This window comes from Haliotis cracherodii, unplaced genomic scaffold (genome assembly GCF_022045235.1).
Source record: "Haliotis cracherodii isolate W230 unplaced genomic scaffold, xgHalCrac1.p SCAF_10, whole genome shotgun sequence".
NCBI classification, from domain to species: Eukaryota; Metazoa; Mollusca; class Gastropoda; order Lepetellida; family Haliotidae; genus Haliotis; species Haliotis cracherodii.
Window position 1 is genome coordinate 54,077,396 of NW_027266265.1, and position 19,813 is coordinate 54,097,208.

General features: G+C 41.5%; 1 protein-coding gene across 1 annotated transcript in view; it reads left to right on the top strand.

The window, feature by feature from the left end:
• The first annotated feature begins 9,209 nt into the window (after nucleotides 1-9,209).
• Nucleotides 9,210-19,813, top strand: part of LOC139452597 (b(0,+)-type amino acid transporter 1-like) — a 29,267-nt gene continuing 18,663 nt past the window's right edge. Inside the window, exons 1-4 of the mRNA XM_071234126.1 lie at nucleotides 9,210-9,276; nucleotides 11,528-11,749; nucleotides 16,704-16,805; nucleotides 17,201-17,443. Of these exons, the coding sequence (XP_071090227.1) occupies nucleotides 9,261-9,276; nucleotides 11,528-11,749; nucleotides 16,704-16,805; nucleotides 17,201-17,443 (583 nt within the window). The 5' untranslated portion in view covers nucleotides 9,210-9,260. The remainder of the gene's footprint in view (nucleotides 9,277-11,527; nucleotides 11,750-16,703; nucleotides 16,806-17,200; nucleotides 17,444-19,813) is intronic.

Consider the following 19,813-nt stretch of genomic DNA (forward strand, 5'->3'; position numbering starts at 1 on the left):
GACTGGTCCAGACTGGAATGTTGCTGACTGTGACGCTAGGCTGCTTTCACTCACGCACTCTAATCAATATGTTCTCCGAATGTAAAACGTTGTCTTTCCTTTTCCTAAAATAGAGTGAGTGAGTGAGTGAGTGAGTATGGTTTTACACCGCGTTTAGGAATATTCCAGCAATATCACGGCGGGGGACACCAGAAATGGGCTTCACACATCGTACCCACCTAAAATAGAGAAAATGTTACAATAATTAGCTCCAATGTTTTATTATAACCATCACCGTCACTAAATGCAATTTAGAATGACAATTACAAACAGGACACGGGTGACCCAGTCGTCAACGGCACCGTTATTCGCAACGCAGAGTTGCTTCCCTTGGGCGTGCCATGATCCTACGATCGACTCCAAGATTCGCCCTGAAAATTATCGTTGGTCTGTGAATAAAATACTCGATTTCGTGGGTTTCACCACAGTGGGAAACGTCTCAGACAGCACCATGTTAGGCTTTCTTCCCACATGAAGCTGTGGTGTAAAACTCAACTCACTCACTCACACAATAGTAATGGGCACATTGCATGTGTCCGCCTGGATTGTTGGGAGATTTTGTGGTACAAATAGCACCACACACTGGCATGGATGTGATGCTTGAAGTTCATTTCAGTTTGAAATAGGCTACGGATAGGAATACTTTTCAACATGGAATTATACTAAAGGGTCTGAAACAGAATTACATGTTTAAATCTCCCGAAAGGTGAGTGGTATTATGACTACTACAGAGATCTATTTACCAAATGCTTTCTCGAGGACCAACCTTAACTTCTTCCTCACCATGGGGATCCTATGTTAGAGCAGATTCCCAGGCTAACATGTAGGCAACTTATATTTGTTTATTTCGGTGTTAATACGGCTACATGACATGATTCCATAAAGAAACCCTTCAAAAATATGGAACGTTCTAGTCTCTTGAAAGAGGATAAGTATAGGCTGATGGAACTGAGAAGGGGACGAGAGTTGAATGGGAGTGAATGTTATAATGAATATATGCCCTGGTGTATGTACACGAGACTAAAGGTCCCCATCATCCTGTGTCTGACGTACGAGGTCACTCGTTGGATCGGGTCGTGAGGCTAGTGACGTCACTCAATGTGTATCATCGTACATCAATAGTATTGGATATTGCTCATAACACCAGTCGGGGCGGTCGGGTAGCCTAGTTGTTAAAGCGTTCGCTCGTCACGCCGAAGACCCGGGTTCGATTCCCGACATGGATACAATGTGTGAAGTCCATTTCTGGTCTCCAAAGCCGTGATAGTGATGGAATATTGCTAAAACCAAACTCACTCATAACACTGGTCACTGTTTTATCTGGTGCAGGCTCGATTATTACTATTAGGTAGTCGTTATCTAGATAGGTAGAATAGGTCTTCAGCAACCCATGCATGCTGTAAAAGGTGATAATGCTTGTCGTAAGAGGCGACTAACGGGATCCGGTGGTCAGGCTCGCTGACTTGGTTGATGCATGTCATCGTATCCCAGTTGCGTGGATTGATGCTTATGTGGTCCAGACTCGATTATTTACAGACCGCCGTCATATTCCTGGAATATTGCTGAGTGCGACGTTTAACGACAACCAATCAATCAACCAATATCTAGATAGAATATTCCTTAGTTCGGCGTTTGACAACAAACAAACTTTTATCATAATAGTCACCCATGTACTAATGTTTCCATTACAAATACTTCCATTTAAGACATGTATACCAGCTGTGTACCCAGATTAATAGTCATCAGCCTGTCGACCTCACTGAGGACATTGTCTCAGAAGAGTCACACGCTTGGTTCACGGAGAGGACATCATTAATCCACGGATCGATACCCTTTACACCAGACACCGTCAGAGGTGGAAGTGTCATCCATGATTTGTCGTGGGTGTACTTAACGCGGCTTAAGAACGCCCAACGAGGCTGCCCACAGAGATGAGTTGAGGGTTGGCTTTCTGGTAAACGACCCCCAATCTACTATTTACATTGAAGAGATAAGACGGTTGTCTTTGGCATTTGGGAGTCGTGATGGAGAGAGCAATCTGTCATTAGTATGTAAACAGAATGTAAAACAACCGAGTTTTTTCAGACTTGTGATCTTGGAAAGAAAATGTGTAATTGTAGCCTCACCACGACGTTGACGGACACAGTGTCGCCATCTTGTTGTCACCCGAGTATAGGTTATTGATTGTCGGAACTAATGCCGGGGTTTTGTCTGTGAAGTCTTTTTTATTTAGTTTGTAAAAAATAATATAAACGGAAAGGACATCATTAATTGGGATACGATGACATGCATCCGAAAAAAACCTAACCGTTAGAAGGTAAAAGCGTCCAAGTAGACAGCAGATGCAAGAAAGATGAGCACACGTTCAAAGTGTCTGGTAAACTGCTATTTACCCAGTAGTTGTGCCTATTTAATAATTACAGGCTCTTACAGATCCATAAGTGATTCAACTCTTAGTATATAGACAAATATAAAACCTGATAAATCTGTTAAAAGGTAACGCTTTAAGCTCCACCGAGTCTTATAACTTCGCCATAAGAAACATATTGACTCTCGTTTACACATAACAACATAATGAAGAGATCAATTTCAAAGATTTTCTGTTTCAAATCAAACATAATTATAGGTGCTTGAAACGTTCCTTTGGCCCCAACGTTGTGAGGTTTCGTCGGGTTATTTGTTGAAATGACATCTAAGGTGAGCAGACAATGGTCAAGCAAATCAGTAGTGCCTGTCTTGAATGACCTTCTTACAAATTACAAAGGATCGACTTCGTGGTGTAGTGGATAGTGCTTTTGGCCAAAGAGCGTCATACCAAGAGACGTTTAAAGATGGCGCGTGTTGATTTGTTTGTTTGTTTGTTGTTTAAAGCCGCACTTAGCAATATTCCAGCTGTATGACGGCGGTCTGTAGATAATCGAGTCTGGACGAGACAACCCAGTGATTGACGTAATGAGCATCGATTCACGCAATTTGGTTACGACATGCACCAACCAAGTCAGCAAGCCTGACAACCCGATCCCGTTAGTCGTTTTTACGACAAGCATAGTTGCCTTTTACGGCAAACATAGGTTGCTGAAGACCTATTCTACACCGGATCTTCATGGGTCGTCACGCAATTGGTATACAATGACATACATCAACCAAGTCAGCGAGCCTGACCACCCGATCCGGTCAGTCACCTCTTACGACAAGCATAGTCGCCTTTTACGGCAAGCATGACCTATTCTGCCCCGGATCTTCACGGGTCGTGCGTGTTGATACCCTGCCTGGTGCTCGGCATGAAGGGAGTAATGAAGGACTGGTAGACTCGATGTCAGTAAACTGTGGCAGAGATAGGTATCCATGTTAATCTGCGGCATGGGGCATGTTATCTCAGCCGGTACTATCAAACACACACACACGCACGCACGCACGCACGAACGCACACAATACACACACATACACAAACACACCACACACACTTACACACACAGAGACACACACATTGATGCACACACACCACACACGCACAGACACAGAGACACACATACACACACACACCCAAACACTTACACACACAGAGACACACACATTGATGCACACACACCACACACGCATCACGCACACAGACACATACACACACACAGACACACACACACACACACACACACACACACACACACACACATTGATGCACACACACCACACACGCATTACAGAAACACAGACACACACCCACACACACAAAGACAGACACACAGACACACACTTGCACACACACACACACACACACACACACACACACGTCCATTCACCTCGCTATATACATACAATAACGCTGAAGGCGACGTTAAATTCCATTTCACCACCTCACCCACACAATCCAATGTTCCAATGCCTATACATTGTTCCTCACCCACACAATCCAATGTTCCAATGCCTATACATTGTTCCGCTGACCCTACATTTCACAACAACTCGGGAATGGAATCTAATCGTTGTGAAGTTTGTTTTCCTATCGAGGGACTTGCCACTCCCATAAACATATATTTTTTTCATTCAACCTGACCGACAATTCTTTTCAACCTAAAAACATGTTTCCAAACACGTTTTTTTTAATTCGACGGCCAACCCTACAGTTTGGAAAAAGGAATTAGTTTCGTACCATTGTAACTTACTAAAATAAAAACAACAACATAATTTGACGTCATTCTTTAAACATACGAAACACATCCAATGAGAAGGTGAAAAAGATCATATGATTTTTAAAGGAAGAAAAGAAATGCTTTCCATATGTTCAGATAGAAAAAAGGTGATGAAAGAACGATTGATCACCAATACTAACCTCCCCGTATTCCAATGTGTAGCAGACAACAACACAAATATATCGTACTGGTCTAAGGACTGTCAATTCTAGCTTCGAAAAGAGAGAATAACGTCTTTCGCATGTTGCTACATAGATTTCTTTCCTGGAATGTCGGGTCAAAGTAAGAGATTTTACGTGCGCTTCAGATTGCAATTTGACAAACGGTACGGTACAACCATAATAATCCCTCAAATCCAAAATATTATTCGCAACTGTTTTGTAATACATTTTTTACGAAAGAAGTAGGCATCCTTATGTTGCTTCCCTCTTTGCTGATCTTTTTCTCGGATCAATTTGGCCACGAAGTTTAACTGATACAAGATATAATGAAGAACAATGAGAGAGAGAGAGAGAGAGAGAGAGTGAGAGAGAGAGAGAGAGAGAGAGAGAGAGAGAGAGAGAGAAGAGAGAGAGAGAGAGAGAGAGAGAGGTGCAATTATCAAACATTTGTGTGGTAAGACCCGACATTTATTGTCAGAAAGTAGATCACCAAACCAGAATAGCATGATACATATTGATGAAGCAGAATGCCATGAAGATTGCGACGATAGTAAAAATGTCACTGGAATGTTTCACAACACTTCGTCAAAATGCGAAGCTGTAAAAGTGAACGTTTTGTCAATGGAAAACGAATATGTATGGAAATCGACACTGGTTCTGGAGCAGCAACTATTCCAGTATTAAAAGAAGTTGGCTGATGTGAAATTAAAACTAACGTCAACAGTTTTCACCTCGAACGATCGACGGAGATATTGTGCAGCGGATATATCATAATATATATCCCTTCGAACGGTGTAGGGGGGTGGTGTTCAACGGATATATACTGTTAAGTAGGGGATATTGGTAAACAGCAAGACACACACTCTTCTGTCAACACAATTTGATAAAGAATATGTTTTATCATGACGTGTGAGAAGTTCAAAAACTCTTCTAGTGGCCACAACATGTCAGTAGCGAGCAATGATGGCGTGGAACCCACTGAATATGACACCATGGGTGAATTTACTCGTAGCAGTTGCTGTTTGAATGAAGGCTTGGTTCAGTCTGTCCCATTCATCGGGTCCGACTGTTTAACGCCCGGGAGCGTCCGGGAGGTTTCATCAGACGTCCCGGAGTTAAATAATAATGCAGTAAAGATTGAAAAATTAGATGTTTTTTGTGATTCGGGGGAGAAGGGTGTTGACACCCTAATTAATGGCTGTTTATTATAATTAACACAAGAACCCAATTATATAGAATACACTTTATTATGTATTATCATTCTCCCGCATGTTCCCGGACGCTCCCGGGCATTATTTAGTAGGACCGCACTAATCTTGACAGATTTGCTCAGTTGATTCAAAGTGGCCGGTGGTCTTTAACGTTGACGTCTCCCGACACTGTTCCACACGTGCTCTTAAGGTAAAGGTCACGTGCTCTAAAGGTGAAGGTGAGGGCTCAGTGCTTGCCATGGTCACGTGCATCGCTTAGTCATGCCAGTAACCACTGTTTGTGGGTTCGAATCCCGGTTCGTCCCGATTATGTTTCTAGGTTTCATACTCGTACCCATGGGTTTCACCAAAGTCGTAAACGTCTGAGACCTTCATCACTTTCCTCCCACATTGAGCTGGCACGCCGTGATATAACTGGAATACTGTTCAAACCCAAACACTCACTCACTCACTCACTGACCCATATCGATCATGCTCTTGTTAACGTCAACAAAACACTCATTTCGAGCTCACCACACCCGATTTCGTCTGTCATGTCAACTGTTTTCGAATTGTCTGACCACTCTCTTGTCTGATGAAACGATCCTGGGCTGGCGTTATCGGTCTTGGACGTCCTGAACGACGTTTGTCATCAACGTCATGTATTTTTCGATATCTAGCTCACAATCTACTGATCAAGGTTACGACGCATTCAGCGTTTGTGCCACAACACCCAGTCAAGTGCCAATTTGCAGCAATCCTTATTGCACACTAACGTCGTCACGTTGCAATCGTCGCAATATTGGTTATAGTGTCTTTCTGAGACGTTCTTGTTTGTCATGATGTGTTTTCTGTTTTCCACTAGCAGAACATGCAGCACAAGTGCAGCACATCGATGTAGAAATTGTGGTTAACAGACATCGGGAACATCTGTAAATACTTCACCCGTAACATCGACAGACATCAGGAACATCCGTAGATACTTCACCCGTAACGTCGACAGACATCAGGAACATCTGAAGATACTTCACCCGTAACGGATTTTCGAATAGTATCTGTTTCCCATGCACTGGCAGAGTGCACCAAAGTGAAAAGTGATATCAGGAACCTCTGAAGATACTTCACCCGTAAGTGATATCAGGAACATCCGTAGATACTTGGCCGGTAACGCCTGCAGACATCAGGGAAATGCGTAATTACTTCACTCGTAACGTCTACAGACATCAGGGACATGCGTAGTTACTTCACCCGTACCGTCTACAGACATCAGGGAAATGCGTAGTTACTTCATGGCGCCGTGTGATGAAACTGCAATCAGAAATATATGAAAAATTTCTTCAGATATACTCATGTTCGCGCTCAATGTTGCAAAGCTTCTAAATGGGGACATCAGAACCAAGCTTTGGGGTATCATTGTGGCATTATGTATGTATGTCAGGTTACATGGGGACACCGGCCGCTCTATCTTCAATGTCTAGTGCATGCACATGTTTCTTGTTCCTAATAATTTGCAGAAAACTAATTCATATTAACATGGCGTGCTTGTCATGTCACGTCTGTCTCTTCTGGTTCCTTTTTGAGACCATTTCCCGAAGAATGCGAAAGTCAAAAACATAATTTTCGAAAAGTATTTAGGGGGCCAAAATGGCTCAAAATTAGATCAGGAATGAGGAATGCATAGAAGCAGTCTTTTATTCGACGTTATCAACAGGGTGGATCCATTGAAAACGTGTGAGAAAACTCGACGTGTCAACTTTAATTTTTTTTAGCCATCAGGTCTGTCACAACTCCACATTTGGAAGCTATTACTGAAAACAGAAAATAGACATCTACCCGTGTCGAGCTTTGTCCAAATGAGACGATTTGGAACGAAACCTATGAAACGAAGACTTTATGGAAATCTAATCGACAGACAGGTTGTAAGAAGGAAGATCAGAATTCCTGATTACTGTGTGAAATTCACACATAGTCATGCACCATAAGCCCTTTACTAAAAGCCTAGGTAAGTCTAGTTTGCTTATGAAAACAGCAGAACAGGAAAGGCTCTTTAGAAGAAAAAAATAATTAAAGACACGTTTTCATTGACTAAGTGTTAGTCAACGTCTCAAGGACATGTACAGCGATGGAAAATTGTACTCATCTAAAGTTATCTTTGCTAATGAATACAGGGATACAGCGAGGCATTTGCTGGATAACAATAACATTTTCCAAGATGACATGGCGCCCGATGACAAAATACAGAACATAATGAACGGAATGTTGTGGCCGGGCCAATCAACAGATGCCAATATTGTTGGTTCCCATTAAAAGACAAGCCTCGGAGGACGTCGATAAAACATATGTAGTTGAAGTGGAGCTCGAGATTCGAGATTCGAAAATATTTTTTTAAAACTTTTTATTTCTGTTGCATTTTTACACATGGGCTATACAATGTAATACATAGGCAGTAAACAAAAGTTGAGAACAGAATTATTGTGTGGGAAACAAAAGATGACAAGATGACCAAAATTTGTAGAATTTATCGATACCATTACTTATGAGAGCTGTGTATTCTGTAAGCTGTGTATCTGTAAATCTTTTTTTAAAAAACTGGAAGTTCGGTACCTTTTGAATATCTATGTTTAAAAATTACGAATTTTCAAAGTAAGATAATTACATTTATAGGATCGTTGTATCGCTGATCAAATCCAAGCAGAATGTTTTTTCTTGTTAATGTGAGCTTAACTTTTCATTTTGAAATGACACATGCGACTATTGGATAGCACTGAACTAGCATAGGCTTATCAATAATGTCGAACATTGTACCGCCTTTTTTACTCGTTATATTTGTGAGGGAGCATATTTTGACCTTGAGAACTGTCGCGTTGTCCCTCTTTGATAAACACCAAAACTATTATTCAAAGGGCAACAATGCGACAACACGGCAACGCAACAATTGGTCAAAACGTTGCGTTGTCGCGCTGTGGTTTATTTTGATACTTTTTGCGTGCTTTTGTAAGGGTGACAACACGACAATGTCCCTTCGAGTGTTCCATATATATATATATATATATATATATATATATATATAAAAATCTTATATAACTAAATCTTTTTGATATTTGTTTTCAACGCCCTATTCCCTCAAAAGCTGTATCCCCACTTGCCGGAGACGGGCGGATGAAACAATAACAATTTCTAATCAAAAGAGTTTATATGAAGTTTTAATCGAATAAAAATGTTTAACGAGAACATTATGAAGGAATGTGTTAAAAAATTCAAATCCAATAAAGCAATGATAACAAGTCCTGTCTCTAACTTCAACTAGTAGCGCAGGTGTCCCCTCCCCTCCTTGAGACGGTTGTATCAGACACTGGTTACAGAAGAATTCACTCGCTGGTTCGGAGGAACTAAAAGCTGTTTTGAACACATCCCGTGATCACATCCACAAAAAGTCCGAGGCCACACCGGCACGTGAGCATGCGTTTAAACTGCATCAACCAACCAGAGCACCGATACCAAACATAACTGCGCGTGGGCACACGCACACGTTGCATCAACCAACCAAATGAGGGGACATATTTGTTTCCCACCAAGGCCCAAAAGGACATATTTGGTGACAAGTGACATAGAAAGGTATGATAAATGATAAGGGACAATGAGATAAACGGCGAACCTATCTCTCACACGCCACATTCATTAACATGACCAGCTCTGGGGGTAAGTTGGAGATACGTCGTTATTCTTGTAGTCTCAACGCCATTTAGTAAACTTGAATTAGAACTGATTAAGTCATTTCGTGAGAATACACCAGCCGAATTTCCAATAAAATTAGATACACGTGTCTCGACTGTTTGACCTCGTAGATTCCATGTCACATGGCAATATTTCTGATAAACATTTTGGCGATAAGGTGACGATATATTTATTCCGGTTTTGAATATTGCATGGGCCCTTCAATACTACGTCACATGTCTGGTTGCTGCTCCGGTATAAGCACAACATGATGTTTATAGGGATTTCTACATCACAACAAAACTATTTAATCAAATTTAAAGCCACTACAAAAGTTTCAGATTGAGGACAGAAAACAACGTCCTACATATTTTATCTAAAAGTACAACAAAACAAACCAACAGAAACCACATGTTGCCTTCTCTACAATGACATGATCTACGTCGTTAGGTGTGCAAAGAAATACTGTACATTGTTCTGTTTAATAGGTTGTCTATCATGTTTTAGGCATCACGTACGTTTAATGTCATATTTTGTGCATTGATCAAATATAATATCATGCTTTCTATATTGATGCATCTATATTGTATATTCTACATTGTATATTCTATATTCTATATTGTACGGAACCTCTTCTTGCACTCATCCAGTTTTCTGCATTTTTCTATATACGCAGCCTGTTCTATGCATTTCCTTATGTACCCATTTCGTTCTATGCATTTCCCCTATATATACGTCTCGTGCTATGCATTCCCCTATGTACCATCCTGTTCTATGCATTTCCCCTATATATGAATCTCGTTCTATGCATTTCCTTATGTATTTATCCTGTTCTATGCATTTCCCTATGTACTCATCCTGTTCTATACATTTCCCCATGTATTCATCCTGTTCAATGCATTTCCCTATGTACCCATTTCGTTCTATGCATTTCCCCTATATAAACATTTCGTTCTATGCATTTCCCTGTGTACTCACTCTGTTCTATGCATTTCCCTATGAACTCATCCCGTTCTATGCATTTCCCATACATGCATCTCGTTCTATGCATTTCCCTATGTACTCATCCTGTTCTATGCATTTCCCATATATGCATCTCGTTCTATGCATTTCCCTATGAACTCATCCCGTTCTATGCATTTCCCATATATGCATCTCGTTCTATGCATTTCCCTATGTACTCATCCTGTTCTATACATTTCCGCATGTATTCATCCTGTTCAATGCATTTCCCTATGTACCCATTTCGTTCTATGCATTTCCCCCATATAAACATTTCGTTCTATGCATTTCCCTGTGTACTCATTCTGTTCTATGCATTTCCCTATGAACTCATCCCATTCTATGCATTTCCCCTATTTATCCATCTCCTTCTATGCATTTCCCTGTGTATTCATCCTGTTCTATGCATTTCCCTATGTACTCATCCTGTTCTTTGCATTTCCCTATGTATTCATCCTGTTGAATGCATTTCCCTATGTACTTATCCTGTTCTTTGCATTTCCCTATGTTCTCATCCTGTTCAATGCATTTCCCTACGAACTTATCCTGTTCTATACATGTCCCCATCTATTCATCCTGTTCTATGCATTTTCCTATGTTCTCATCCTGTTCTATGCATTTCCCTATGTACTCATCCTGTTCTATGCATTTCCCTATGTACTCATCCAGTTCTATGCATTTCCCCATATGTTTATCCTGTTCTATGCATTTCCCTATGTACTCATCCTGTTCTATACATTTCCCCATATGTTTATCCTGTTCTATGCATTTCCCTATGTTCTCATCCTGTTCTATACATTTCCCCATATGTTTATCCTGTTCTATGCATTTCCCTATGTACTCATCCTGTTCTATACATTTCCCCATATGTTTATCCTGTTCTATGCATTTCCCTATGTACTCATCCTGTTCTATACATTTCCCCATCTATTCATCCTGTTCTATGCATTTCCCTATGTACCCACCCTGTTCTATACAATTCCCCATATGTTTATCCTGTTCTATTCATTTTCCCTATGTGCTCGCCCTGTTCTAAGCATTTCCTTGTGTATTCATCTTGTTATATGCATTTCCCTATGTGCTCATTCTGTTCTAAGCATTTCCTAATGTACGCATCCTTTTCTATGCATTCCCTTATGTACGCTTCCTGTTCTATGCATTTGCATTCTGTGTGCTTATCCAATCACGAATCCTCCTATTCCACTCAATATCTGTGTTTTGCCTTTGTACGTAGCCACCGTGAAACGTCGGGTGTCATGGCGAGAACCAAACCGCCTGACAGACGTGTGGGTGACACCGGAGTCTGGGGATGACGGGGGGGTAGGCAAAGGTGGCCCAGGGCACAAGCACGTGGATTTTACCCTCAAACCCAACCCCCCTGCTGACGGAGGGGGTAGTGACCTGAAGGAAATCGGCCTCATCTATGGTGGCTCCCTGATAGCGCAGACTCTTATAGGTGAGCGGATTCCGTAGCGCCACGATACCTTGTTCTTTACAGGTCTAAAAGATTCTATTTTGTGACAGACAAGAAGCACATTTGGACCAAATAACGTCATCATTTCAAGTTTACATATTGAAAATTATATAATTTGTGATTTATAACTCTGGCGCTTATTCAAACCTGCCTAGTCAATACACTCTGGGGACCATGCCATCCACACAGCACGCGTGTCGTTAGGGCTGTCTGAAGATGGGATCGGGTGGTCCTACTTCCATTGCGTTGATCGCTGCTCGTGCTTTCAGTCAGTGGTTTGCGGTTGAAAATTACTTAGAGGCCGCCGTGTTAACGTCTGAATATTGCTGATTGCGGCGTTAAACAACATTTATTCACTTTCGGTAAAATAAATAACAAACATTGCCTGATAAAAGCACAGGTTATTAATTCACAAACCCAATCCCACCTACCTTACAATTCATTCCAGAGAATGAAAAGTTTGTTTTGAGCTTGACCTTTACAAACTTAAGTATAACTTTCCGCATGTCTGCTACATGTTACAATCCCAATACTATATTAGAGGTCGTGCCGACGTGAGTTTGAATAAATAGATATAATTGTGCAGATATTAATAAATAACGATCGTCCATGCTGACTATATTCCACGGGAACTGCAATCTCTAGTGTGGGCGCTCTGCATGCTTTTATCGCTTCAACGTGTGTAGGTTTTACGATGACTTTCTATCGTACGTGTTTTTTAAGCTATGGCTTTATCAATTACTCTGGTCCGAGGTCGTGTTTATTGATAAAAGGACTGGAGTTACGTGAGCTAGCTCGAGATAAGGGTACCCCACATATGATATGACAGGGATTTCAGGTGATGTATTGCTATTTAATGAATACTAAATGAACCGTACTAGGCAATCCTTCGTGAAGTTGTATGAAAGCACTACTGACTTCAACAGAGCCAGACTGGACTGCTCGTGAAGGTCCATAAAGCTTGTGTAGATGTCCTGTAATACACTGTTAAGTGAGTGAGTTTGGTTTAACGCCGCTTTTAACAGTATTCCAGTTATATCGCGGCGTGTCAGCTTAATGTGGGAGGAAAGCCCGAAGTGATGCAGGTCTCAGATGTTTACCACTTTGGTGAAACCCACGAGCACGGGTATGGTGCTGACAAACCTAGAAACATAATTGTGGCGAACCGGGATTCGAACCCACAATCATAGGTTTCTGGCGTACCCAAGGGACGCAACTCTGCACAGCGAATCGCGGCGCCTTAGACGACTGGGCCACCCGTGCCCCCCAATACACAGTTCAACCTTTTGGTGAATGAGAATCCATCGTCTACGTCTACAACAAACACGAGACAAATATCAAATATATGATTCGAACGTATGGTTTTAGGCCGCTTTTGAAGAATTCGAGCAATATGACGGCGGTGGATACCAGAAATAGGCTTCACGCATCGTACGCATGTGGGGAATCGAACCCAGGTCTTCAGTGTGACGAGCGAACGCTTCAACAACTAGGCTACTCCACCGCCCCGTCACATCCAGAACGCACAAGAACAACGTAACTAGCATTAGACTGTTTGGCATATTCAGTTCAACACAGCATTGGATGTTGGAATACATGTCATATCCTCTGATAAACAGAATGTGCTAAGTACCAAGAACATCCATGCGTATGCAAAAAAATGTCGTTTGATGGATGAAAAAGAGAATTGTATGAAATTGACAGAACAAAAATATTGGCCAAGGCGAAGTGAAAAAAACCCAAATGGTGCCTTTATGCATGAGACATCCCTTAAATGGGAAATGTATTAATATCAAAGTCGTCTTATCTTATGCATCGCAGTATTTCTACTTCTTAAGTCTACAAAGCTTGACAAGTCCTTCACAATCCGAGGTCAACTTACGAAAATGTTATTTCACGTATGCTGCAAATCTAAAAATAACGCAGTCGTATAAATGCAATGTTAACGACTCGGGGCTACATAGTGACAGTGCTAGAGACCGAGTAACGTCTGATATTGGCACTACTGATGTTTAACATTAGGAGCAAAGTCAAGCATAAAAATGCATGAAACAGGTTAAACTAACCTTAAACACTAGCCTTAAAAAACTAGCAACCGTCATGTCAAGGAGTCTTTAGTCGCCTACAAGGTCATCCTACGCTGTATTGATGTTGGTGTGTGTGTGTGTGTGTGTGTGTGTTGGGGGCAGTCGTCTAAGGCGCCTCGTTTTCGCTGTGCAGAACTGCGTCCCTTGGGCACGCCAGAAACCTATGATTGTGGGTTCGAATCCCGGTTCGCCCCGATTATGTTTCTAGGTTTGTCAGCACCATACCTCGTGGGTTTCACCAAAGTGGTAAACGTCTGAGACCTGCATCACTTCGGGATTTTCTCCCACATTAAGCTGACACGCCACGATATAACTGGAATACTGTTAAAAGCGGCGTTAAACCCAACTCACACACTCACTCATTGTGTTTATGTCGGGGCGATACCTCCTTCGAAAGCAAACTCTACATGACATCACAAGTGTTTCCAGAATTTACACGTCATGTGACACGTGTCATGTGTCATGAGTATCTGTGCTCTGTCATCATGACGTATACTTGGAGCGTGTAACTGACGTGGGGGTCCAAGACATTTGCCAAGCTGTATAGTGCATTGTTTGATAGGCATTACTTAGAAGTTGACGGATGACAAGATAGACACAATTTTTATGGATAACTGTTAATCCTCTACTGTTAGTCCTCCACCTACTATATATATTTTGTACTATGTCCCTCATTCAGTCTTTCTTGACAACGGTATAAGGATCTATACCGAAACGTCGCTTTTCCCAGTATTAAAGAAGTTGTTATCCATAAAAAAATGTGTTTATCTTGTATAGTGCAGTGAAAGTGTTCAAGAACCAAAATTGTGACGATTATTTCTTATTTCATGAGTGTGTGAGTGAGTATGGTTTTACCCCGCTTCTAGCAATATTCCAGCAATTTCACGGCTGAGGACACCAGAGATGGGCTTCACATATTGTATCCATGTCGGGAATCGAACCCGGGTCTTCGGCGTGACGAGCGAACGCTTTAACAACTTGTCTACCTGACGGCCCCTTTCTGCGCCACGATGCCGGCATTACATTATAATACTTTTCAAATAAGCAAGTATCATTTCTCGTCATAATGTCTATCCATGTGGAAAATGTGCAACAACTGTAAAACTAAGTCCCAAAACCAATGTGAAATAAACGTTGAATTTAATTTAGTTTATTTAAAATCTGAGCATAGCTTTTTGAAAAAGGCAAAAACCATTTCCCATATCACGTGTCTACAGCTCTTCACTAAAATGTGAAAATGTGAAAATGTGAAAAGTTAGATTTTTCAGTTTGTTCAAATATTTTCATGAAGTTAACTCCCTATAGTAATGAAAAATATACCTTTAGTTAAAATGTAGCTTTAGTTAATAATCGGCAAAAATCGTTTCCCGCAACACGTGGCTATATTTCAGAGAATGTGAAAATATTGTGAAATGTGTAAATGTGAAACAAGTGAGTTAAACAAGTTTTATACTATTTTCTTTCGGAAAATATAACTTAAACCATTGCAAACTAAACGTTTACTTTCAAACGTTTCATTATTTCAAAATTGTTAAAATAAAAACTGTCAATACTTCCAAATATGTGAAATATTCCACTAAATGTGAAACTTTTTCAAATATGTAAATGTGACACTCAAAGTATTTTCATCGGGTATTTTAAGGGAATTCTGGGAAAGAATGTAGGTCCCCAGCCACCTATGCGTGTCTCAGGTATGGGTGGTAAGACGCGCTGACTTGCTAGATCTTGGTAGATCGATGCTCATCATGTCAATCACTTGGTTGTCTGGTTCAGACTCGATTATTTACAAACCGCCGTCATATAGCTGAAACATGAGGCTTAAAACAACAAGCAACTCTTCGCGTATTTGTTGGACATGCGCAACATAAACACGTGTTTGCAGCAATGTGTGGCTTTATCGTGGGTCCTCATGTGCATGTTGCAGTGGCATTGCCACTAACACGTAACTTGCCCACTGCGTTGTCTACACATTGGATCCAAGACTATGCTCACTGCTGGCTACTTATGGAAGTGCAACTCTCGCCTAGTGACGCTGTCTTGATGGACCTGTTTTGTTAAACTGGCTCCTTATCAAACTATAAAAAATAACGACGAGAAAAGTTATGTAAATTAAAAATACATAGATGTATTATATTATATCACAGTCACACACCACTGTGTCAAACCCGTGAAGATCCGGGTTAGAATAGGTTTTCAGGAACCCATGTTTGCTGTAAAAGGCCACTATGCTTGTCGTCAGAGGCGACTAACGGGATCGGGTGGTCAGGCTCGCTGACTTGGTTGATGCATGTCATCGTATCCCATTTTCGTGGATCGATGCTCATGATATCAATCACTGGATTGTCTGTTTCAATTATTTACAGACCGCCGTTATATAGCTGGAATATTGTTGAGTGCGGCGTTAAACAATAAATAAACAAACAAATAAAACCATTGTGTCGATGTGTCGAACTTACGTTTGCCTCGAAGTAAAAGTTTGGTCCCTGTGTGGTCCTTCTTTATGCATTTTTCGGTTATGTCAAACCTCGGATAACTCGAAGTATTTACGTAGGTCCCCATCATATTAAAATAACAATTATTAAAACGTTTCAAATATATACCTGGAATTATCTTTAAACCCATAACACATACAGTTATATTTCTAAATCTGTTTTCAAGGTATACCCTTTGACATTCACAGCAATAATCGTAAAACACATTTAGTCAGTGCCTGCTTAATGAAATATATTGAAGTAAGACAGTGTAAATGTCAGAAGAGACAAAAGGACACAAAATTAACCTTTTAACTGATCGCTGAAGTGAAGACAAACTATCGCCCAGATGAATCATGATATTTATTGACATTGCAGGTCCTGGTATTTTCACCTCCCCCAAGGGCGTTCTGGTGGGGTCGGGCTCCATCGGCATGTCCCTGGTCATCTGGGCGGCGTGTGGCGTCTTCAGCATGATGGGTCAGTATGACACGTTGACGTGTTTCACGTCAAATATATTCAATATAAATCTATCACCTAAACAAATTGCATAAAGCCTTTTTGTACAAGCATATTTTGCCTCATACACGCAATGGAATCTGTTTCGGCAGAAAATGGAAACTGATTATTCCCTGGGGTTGACGTCAGGAAATTATTCTGCCTACGGAGAAAATTAATTTTTAAATGTGGTCAAATATTTTTCATTACGTTCTCAACACAGTACAAAGCCACTATGATATATGGGTGGTGAAATCGCCAGAATTCCAAAACTATGGAATGAGTTAATGAAGTGATGTCAACGTTATCAGGGTCCTGCCTAAAGTGGTTTCACTATGACGGAAATAGCGGACATAGTATTTCCTCTACATTTCCAGCTGCTCTGTGTTTTACGGAACTTCGCGAGTCTGTCCGGAAAGAGGGCGTGGAGTATGCCTACATCTCGGAAGCGTTCGGGCCTGTCACAGCCTTCGTCTACTGCTGGATGCGCATCGCAGCTGCAGAACCAGTCGGAACGGCTGTCTTCTGTGCCGCATTCGCCGACTACACCGCCGACGCCATCTACGACGGCTGTGGGCCCCCTGACACGATCCGAAAGTGTCTGGCAATTCTTGCACTTGGTAAGTTCATATTAAAAGCAATGTAAATATGTAAATACGATTGAATACACAATGCCTAATAGAAAGTGGTCCATCTTCCCGAGGATAGGGCATTAACCGACTATAAAATTCCATTCCAGTTTATAAACAGTTAACGCCCTTGTCATGGGAAGATGAGTTGTTGGTGGATCTATGAAATCGTGCCGCACATCTTCAAAACAAGGCATCACTGTACATGCCATTAAAGTTGAGAACGTCTAAATTGGAGTCTGCATACTAGGCTTAAAACTATGTGACCGTGGTGTAGTGGATAGAGGTCCGTCCGGAGAGCGGAAGGTCGGTGGTTCGATCGCCGGCAGCGTCATACCCAAAGACATTTAAGTGGTGCTTGTTACCCTGTCTTGCGCTCGGCATTAAGGGGCTAAACAGGGACTGTTCGGCTCAAAATCAGTAGACTTTGTCTGAATGGGGTATCCATGTGAAACTGCGACTAGCACGATAAAACTGGCATTCGTCCGGACTAGTACAAGCAGGCCCACACACACACGTTATGTAAGTCTAATGTTCCAGGTTTCAAAAACATCAGTAAACACGATATCGTGTCATCGGATGGTCTGGTTCATCACTTGACTGTCTGGTCAAGACTCGATTTTGTAGCCGCCGTCGTATGGCAGGAGTACTGCTGTGCGGCCTCAAGCAACAAACAAACACTCACAATTTTGTGTGCATATGTGTGAGTGACAGGTGCTACCGGTAGGGCAGGACATTTCCCTTTTCACCCTTTTCTGGTGATTTTCAGATATCCATTCAACTTTCAAACCTATTTTGCCTTTTTGCCCCATGGAATCTGTTTCGGCGGATAATCGAGACTGATTATTCTTCGGCGTTAACGTTTTATATTTATTTTAAAAATCAATGTTTCCAATGTCATTTCTTGGCCGTAGGCGGTCGTTAAGACGTAGCGACAGTTGGCCTTCCTCGCGTTCCTCTTAATAGAGATTTATGTGAGAAAGTTATGAAGTGATTATGATCCTTCCCAGTCAGAAACAGTAGAAAACGCCGATACAGGTCCCTTTGGAATTTCCTCCCGCAATAAGTTGACATGTCCTGCTGTATCACTGAAATCGGGTTTAAACCAAACTTACTCAATCATTACTAACTCAGTGATGTTTCAAATTTATGTATGTTATCACTCAAACATACTCGGCTTATAATGAACTTCGTGAGAAGGGAACAACGTTTATGAAAGTAAGTAAGCGAGTGAGTTGAGTCTAACTCCGCTTGGAACAGTATTCCAGTTACATCACGATGTGTAAGCTTGATTTGGGAGGAAAGCAAGAAGTGATGCAGGTCTCAGACCTTTACCGCTTTGGTGAAACCCATGAGCACGGGTATGGTGATGACAAACCTAGAAACATAATTGTGGCGAAACATGATTCGAACCCACGACCATAGGTTTCTGGTTTGCTTGAGGGACGCAACTCTGGGCATCGGATTGTGGCTCCTTAGACGACTGGGTGCCCCTTGTGATACTTTACATTTTGCCTTGTTATAGGAAACATTTCTCCCTATCTGACTTTGTTCAAACAGAATTCATTGTATACTGCTTACATAAGAATCCTGATAGAGATTACACAGCAGCTGAAAGTCAAACCAGTCCTCATCCTGAGGTTCACCATCTGGTACGATAAGCAGCATCGGGAACACAGTAGCCTCAACGCACATTATACCGCAAGTACATTGCTGCAAGATAAGACCCTATGCCCCGTAAGACCCTATGCCCTGCGTGGATGTGAATCGGGTCATCGGGTTTATCTTAATTTTATAACAGGTGAACAATATCTCATGACATAACTTTAGCAATGTCCCACACATGTACACGTGTTGTGTATGTACCGCGGGATCTAGGCCACACGAGCTCAACATGGAAAGGCTATCACCGAGCGCTCTTTCCAAACGGTGCTTAAGTCCAGAATGTATCTTCCCGAGGCAAGTGCGTTAACTCACTATAAATGTCCAGTTTCCAGTCTTGCCGAACTAAGCTGGAATTTCCAGGCTCAATCGTAGCACCACCAGTGGCTATTACGAGTTAAAACCCTTCTATGTCCCTCCTATTGACCAATCAGATTCCATCTCTCATATCACATGCATTTGGCTTCAAACAAAATGGCGGCGCCCAGTCAAGGCGATCTGATCGATAATTAAGATCTATATTATAATAAAACGGGTCTTATCCCGCGAAGTGCATCAAATCACTTGAGCATCTTGAATAAAAACATGAAAAAATTTGTCGACGACCAGTTGACGGTACACATGTTTTGCAAATCGTGCAATCGACCGAAATATGCACGGCAGTTTACGAACCGGATGTCGATTTCGATTTTCGATTTC